Source organism: Papaver somniferum, chromosome 4 (assembly GCF_003573695.1).
Source record: "Papaver somniferum cultivar HN1 chromosome 4, ASM357369v1, whole genome shotgun sequence".
Lineage (NCBI taxonomy): Eukaryota > Viridiplantae > Streptophyta > Magnoliopsida > Ranunculales > Papaveraceae > Papaver > Papaver somniferum.
In genome coordinates, this window is record NC_039361.1 from 159,356,005 (window position 1) to 159,362,840 (window position 6,836).

Here is a 6,836-nt window from a genome sequence, read left to right on the forward strand (position 1 = left end):
TTCTTCATTTGGGAGATTTTGGAAATAAGGAGAGATTATTATTTCATTGGAAGAACGAGGTGATAATACTATTTGGGGAAAGATACTGATGACGACATCAACTTGCATGCAAGATATTTTCATAGAATAATTTATTTTGATTCTTTGATTAATGAAATAAAAGAAAGGGAAGGTTATAAGAAGGGGTGTCGACTATTTGAGAGGAGAGCGCGGCCACAGGGCCGTAAGTAGAGAAGGGTTTTGAAGTTTTGTTTTCGATTCTTCATTTTTCATTAGCTGGGTTTAATTTTAATATGTTTATGGCTTTTGAGAAATCCAGATAGAAACCGATAAATTGTGTTAACTCTATATTTATATGCTCAATAATGATTTGAATGACTAGTAGTTTTTCTTCATATAGCTTTGTGTTTTATTGTTCATGTGATTTCATTGATTATTTATGCTTTTCAATTGATCTGGCGTGCTTTGGTTAAATCCCTTGACGTGATATGCTTTAGGATTGATGGGTAATGCTTTAGAATCACTACCCTTGAAGCGAAGAAAATTACAACGGAGAAACAATATTTGAAAATGCATGGAATAGGTTTTTAAAGATTAGTAGAGTTTGCATAATTAATTGGTGGAAACCGAAAATCCTAACAACCTTCTATCATTCTGTTTATCGTTAAATTTATTTATTATTTCATTTTGTCTGAATTTCTGAAAACTTTTAAAAACATCATACCGTTGATTAGTTATTCTTGGTATTACTTAGTAGTGGTATTTCACACTCCTCGTGGGAACGACTTGTACTTGCCATTGTCTACAAGTTAGACGTTGTGCACTTGCAGTAATATTATTGTAGGTTTTTGAGCCTTCCATAGGCTAGTGTTTGTAGCATCTTAATACAATATGGTGTTCAAAATGTACATGTTACTAGGGTTTTCCAACAAGACCGTAGTTTCCTCGTTAACAATTTTTTGGTTGTCTCGTGTATTTCTTTTCCATATTATATTGTTAATCTTTATAATAGAAATATCATAAGTACTATGTTAATCAACCTAGGCAGTTTCTAACTCAATTATATAAAACTTACAAGACATGTTCTTGTGAATTCGTGTCTTGAAATATATATTGTAAGACTTGTTTATGTTGGAATTCAGTTCGTATATAGTGCGGGTAAATACTAGGTTTTTCTTGGATATTGATTTTTGAGATTTTCCAGAGAATTTATTTTACAATCCGGTACAAGAATCTTTTCTGTTGATCTACACTTATCGATTATAACAAGGAATCGTCCAAACAAGTTCACGAACCAAAAAGTTGGTGTCATACCAGGTATCCTCTCCATTATTTACCGGTTTGGTTCAATTTATGTGCAACCCTAAAATATCATCCACTTGGATCGTTTGTCTTTTTTATTACTCAAACGACTCATCTGAATCTGAGCATTGTAATAAAATTATAAAAGTATTTTTATCACAGTCATTGAATAATAAAATTATATAAAAGTATTTTAGATCATGTCATACATGTACCCGGGAAATCAAATTAAAACGATAGGCGACTCAGATAGATCCGAACTAGATGTATGAGCCGCGTCATATCCCTGATCATACATCAAAACAAACGATCTCACATCCGACTCGGCCGAGTCAGGTACCAAGTGAGATACAAACATGTGAAAGCACTATCAACGGCTGAGTGTGAGTTATAAGTTTGGAATATTACCAAAAATCGGATTTTGGAACCAAAACTAGATTAAGAATCTTTCCTGAACCAAAACCGCGTAAACCCTTAGATATCTACTATAAAACAGACAAACTGGGACTATGTTTGTTTGCTCCTGACTCATCTGAGTCGTCTGGATCTGAGTCATCTGGATATGAGTGAAATCACCTGACTCATCTGGATCTGACTCAATATGGTTGTTTTGAGTCAGATCTGACTCATCTGACTCAAAAAACGTGAGTCAGGGGTATTTTGTTACCTGACTCAAATGGGTCCGAGTCAGGGATTATGTCTGAGTCATAGGTCGAGTCAGATTTGAATCAAAATGCAAAACAAACGGTCTGACTGCTGACTCAACCCGAATCAGAGGTTGACTTAGATCAGACGACGAGTCAGCAAACAAGACGTGGGTCTAGTTCTCCTTAGAGATTGTTCGCTCCTGAAGATATTCTAAACCTCTCTCATACCAACACAAAATCCCTAACAGCGTTTGTTTTGTATACACGGGGAATTTGAAGATTTGAAGAGCTAAAGAAGAATGGCCGCGTCTGCGGGAAAGAGATGTTTATATGAAATTCTAGGTATAAACAGAGATTGTAGCCCTGAAGAAATTCGATCGGCATACAGAAAATTAGCACTTCAACGACATCCTGATAAACTAGTATCACAAGCTGGGATTTCAGAAAAAGAAGCAAACGCTGCATTCCAAGAGCTTGTTAATGCATACGAAGTACTTTCAGATCCTAAAGAACGAAGTTGGTATGATTCTCATCGAAATAAGATTTTATTTTCTGAACCCGGAAAGGGTTCGTCGTCTTCATCAGCACAAGCTGTGCCTGATTTGTTTCCTTATTATTCTAATTCGTGTTATTCTGGTTTTGGTCATACCGGCAAGGGTTTTTATAAGGTTTATGGTGATTTATTTGACAAAATTTATGAACAAGAAGTTAGTACTGCGAAGAAATTAGGGTTAGGGTTAGAGGCTGTTAGAGAAGCTCCGTTAATGGGGAATTTGAATTGTGATTATACACAAGTTACTGCTTTTTATAATTATTGGTCTGGGTTTAGTAGTATTATGGAATTTTGGTGGGCTGATGAACAAGATGTAGAAATGGACTATGATAGGAAATCAAGAAGGCAGGCGGAAGAACATAATAAAAAGTGTAGAAAGAAAGCTAAGAGAGAGTTTAATGAGATGGTTCGGGGGTTGGCTGAATTTGTCAAGAAGAGAGATAAAAGAGTTGTGGAGATGAAGATTAAGAAGATGCAGGAGATGGAAAAGAAGAAAGAGGAATTGAAAGAGAAGAAGAAGGAACTGCAAAGACAGAAGTTGGAGAGAGCTAGGTTATATGAAGAACCTGATTGGGCTAAAGTCGATGAAGAGGAGATTGGGTTAGGTTTTGAGGAAGTTGATAATAATAATAAGAAGAAAGATGAGATTAATGAGTTACATTGCATTATCTGTAATAAGAAGTTTAAATCTGATAAGCAGTGGAAGAATCATGAACAATCAAAGAAACATAAAGAAAAAGTTGCCATGTTTAGGGAGGAGATGGGAAGTGAAGAAGAAGAAGGAGAGGAGGAGATTCTAAACGAGTTCAACGAGGATATGGGTCCTTCAGTGTCGGGTAATGATGCTGTTGTAGATGATTTGTCAGAGAAGTTCGAAGATGCATTTGACTTTCAGGAGGAACAAAGTAAAGAGGTTAAACAACCTTCTACCGAAGAAGAAGAAGAAAAAGAAGATGAGGAGGAAGAAGAAGAAATTGATGCTTTTGATGTTAATCTTGACAATGAGGCAGGTAACTCAGGTAGTGACGAAGAATCAATCCTTCTCAGAGCGATGCTATCTGGACAGAAAAACAGAAAGAAAGCAGCATCGAAGCGTGAAACTGAGATGCCTTCTTCAAATGAAACTCCTGATACCGCTGATGATGGAGTAACAGAACCCATGGTGTATGATACCATGAAAAAGAGTGCACGCGGGAATCGCAGAGCAAAAAAAGGCAGTGGGAAGAAATCCAATACAGAGGAAGTAAGTTCTGATTCCCATATAAAACATGGTGCGGTCGAGGAAGGTAATGAACCAGACAATTCAAATACATTGGGTTCCTCCTCATCTGACACTATTAGTGAGGTTGCGCAAAAAATTAGAGCAGATCCTCCTCCGCTGGGAAAAAATGTTAAAGGTCATAAAAAGGCCGGGGCAGAAGATATGGTCAGCAACTCGAAAAAAGCTTCCAAAGGAAGGAAACAAAAGGTGAGAACATCTTATCCTGTTGCTTTAATTGTTTTCATTTAAAGAGACTATTCATTTGTTTTCAAGTTCATTAAAGAGACTATGTGATTCACTCACATCTTTGCAGTTTACTTGTATTGATCGTTGTTAACCTTCCTGAGCTCAAACTAGTTTAGCATATAGCTTTCCATGCATAATTATAATCCAAGTCAGACTAGGGGGTGAGTCCTGTTTGCCATTTGAACTGAAAAGCTAAGATATGACACTGTTTTTTATATCCACACGTAATAAGCTGAACATATCTAATATTGATTGAGTAGGCACACACGGGTTGTTGGGAGTTATTGTCTTTCATTTTTATGCCTCTTTTCTGTTTTATAGCACTGATGTATGAATTCGAGGACGATAGAGAACGATATAAAGGGGTTTACTTATGTGAGTTTGGGTTGTACCTATCAGTAAATTTGTATAACATGCCGACTGTATGGTCACCTAAAATGCCTAATAAGTAAAATTTGTTGATATTTGACAATCACCTTTTCTCATGAAATATCAGCAACTACCGGTCACCTACCTTTTTTTATCACTGATGCCTTAAAAGTATAGTTTATATCATTCTGCACGAACATTTGCATTGTTATTTAGCAATATAAGAAAAGTGAAAAACCACTCTGTTATCCGTGTTACTGTGTGTATATGTAGTCATAAAACTTGAATGCTGTTTTTTTTTAAAATTACTACAGGCCTTGTTAGCGTAGTTCATACACGAGTGATACATTTGCATGGGATTGAATCCACAGCCTGATAATAGTAATTATTTGTTGCTGAAAAAAAACGAATCTCCTTTCTCTCGCTTCTCTGTCTAACACAATTACTACCTCCTTGTCTACTACTACTACTACTACAGGGAGCATCTAAATCTACTGATCACTTGTGTGATACATGTGGACAGGACTTTGAATCAAGGTACGTAACCCCCTTCTATCAAACTGTCGCAATTTTCCCTTTGTGTTTCCCACTGCCATCACCAGAGATTCAAGCTTCCTACTTATTTTTATTATCATTGCACATGACAGGAATAAACTGCACAGACATTTGGGTGATACAGGACATGCCTCCCTTAAATCACGATAAGCTGGCAATTGACGACTGTCCCTGGTTACAAGGAATTTTTATTATCATTGCAAAAATGTTTCTAGGAATCTTCATTTTAGATCTTTCGCGTTTCTATTTGCATTTCACATACTCCGTTTACCCTGTCTCTGAGAGGGTAATTTATTTTGTGGCTGTGTTTTTGTGTCGACCATACCGGTATAATGCAAAAAGAAAGTTGGAGAATATATGATGATTTGTCTTTGTATCGAAGGCGAATGCGTTTTTTTTTTCTTGGGTTTTTTTGGTTTTTTTGCTGTTTTGAACATCTGCGTTTCAATTAAAACTTGTCGAGCAACTTGGATTTGCTTTTCTATTAAAACTTGTCGAGCAACTTGGATTTCATAAAGATAGCAGATCATATGAGACTAATCATCCTTTTTACTGATCCTGTTGGAGGTGACGCTGCCACCAATATCGTGATAACCGGCATTAGATCATAGATCTTTTCTGTAGATATAGTGACAAATTATTACAAGGCATGGCAAGATTTAAAGGTAGATTTGTGGTCCTCCAACTGCTTACTTCAAACACTTGACCCCTAATTGCAAATCTGGTAAATCTGTGGCCCAACTCTAGTTGCCCAATTCCCGAGCCTTTGTTGATTCTTCCTGGGAGATTGCAAGTCCTTCGGCTCCTCTTCGAGTACTACGTAGATTTGTTTTTATAATCAAGTCTAAGTCCTACCCAAGATTTGTTTTCACTCTTTATATTCCGTGTCAGCTAAAGAAATATTTGATTCAAGGGACACATGCAAAGTATCACTCTTTGTTTTCACTCTTTATGGCATCATAAACACGTGAACCACTCCCTGAGGCAACCTTTTGTCTTTGATTTGACTCATCTAAATTGTTTGTGTTTTGAATTTTTTAGTAATATCTGACTCAACTAGTTAAAAACATGTGAATCAGTGGCTCGATCCATCAATCATGCCATGTTTTTGTTCATGACTTAAATGAGTCTGAATAAAGAGTTAGGTCTGACCGAGGTTGAATAAAGGGTTAGGTCTGACCGAGGTTGAAAGTATATGAATATTACAAATAAATACGTCGGTTGCAAGTATATGAAGTATGAATACTCAAAATAAATAGGTCTACCGAGGTTGCAAGTATATGAGTATGAATATTCAAAATAAAAAACAAACGGCCTAATCAGACTCCCAAGAGACAAACTTCCTGTAAGACAGAGCTAACAAAGGGCATACATTAGAAAATTGACGGTCTATTCTCCCCTATTTTGATGGAAAAGTCATGTCATATTATGGAAAATAGCAAATTACTATTTAAGGTGTTCTAGATTAATGGATATAAAGTGTACGGCCATATTTTATGCCTCTAAATGCTGTTAAAACTTGCTCATTTCTTAAAGGATCACCACCCAATATTTAGTATATTCCTCCTCATTTTTTGATAAGTATAGATATTGAATCTCTTGGCTTGGCCACCCAAGAACTCAAAGCCTCTCTCTAAAACAAAAGAAAAAAAGTGAAAAAACATTTTATACAGGAAGAAAGAAAAGTTTATAGAGAGGGAGAAATATGGCAAGGAAGGGTGTTAATGCTGTGATATGCATCGCTGCAGTTGTTGTTGTAATGGTCATAGCAATTGCCCAACATCAAGTTGTTGAAGCTGAACCCGGTTTCGGGGATTGCCACACCAAGTGCACTGATGATTGTGTTGTCAAGGATGGCTTTGATAAGCAATTTTGCTCGCTCAAATGTGATAACTTCTGCGCC

At 36.5% G+C, this 6,836-nt stretch overlaps 1 protein-coding gene across 1 annotated transcript; it reads left to right on the top strand.

Moving 5' to 3' along the window:
• Positions 1 to 2,150: 2,150 nt before the first annotated feature.
• LOC113271739 (DNAJ protein JJJ1 homolog) lies at positions 2,151 to 5,423 on the top strand. Its single transcript, XM_026521641.1, has 3 exons — positions 2,151 to 3,970; positions 4,857 to 4,915; positions 5,026 to 5,423. The coding sequence occupies exons 1-3, from the start codon at positions 2,249 to 2,251 to the stop codon at positions 5,081 to 5,083; spliced, it is 1,839 nt and encodes a 612-aa protein (XP_026377426.1). The 5' UTR covers positions 2,151 to 2,248; the 3' UTR covers positions 5,084 to 5,423.
• The last annotated feature ends 1,413 nt before the right edge of the window (positions 5,424 to 6,836 follow it).

Coding starts and splice junctions, on each gene's coding strand:
- LOC113271739 (XM_026521641.1), top strand. CDS start 2,249: ATGGCCGCGTCTGCGGGAAAGAGATGTTTATATGAAATTCTAGGTATA. Junction 3,971..4,856: donor CCAAAGGAAGGAAACAAAAG/GTGAGAACATCT, acceptor CTACTACTACAG/GGAGCATCTAAATCTACTGA. Junction 4,916..5,025: donor GGACAGGACTTTGAATCAAG/GTACGTAACCCC, acceptor TGCACATGACAG/GAATAAACTGCACAGACATT.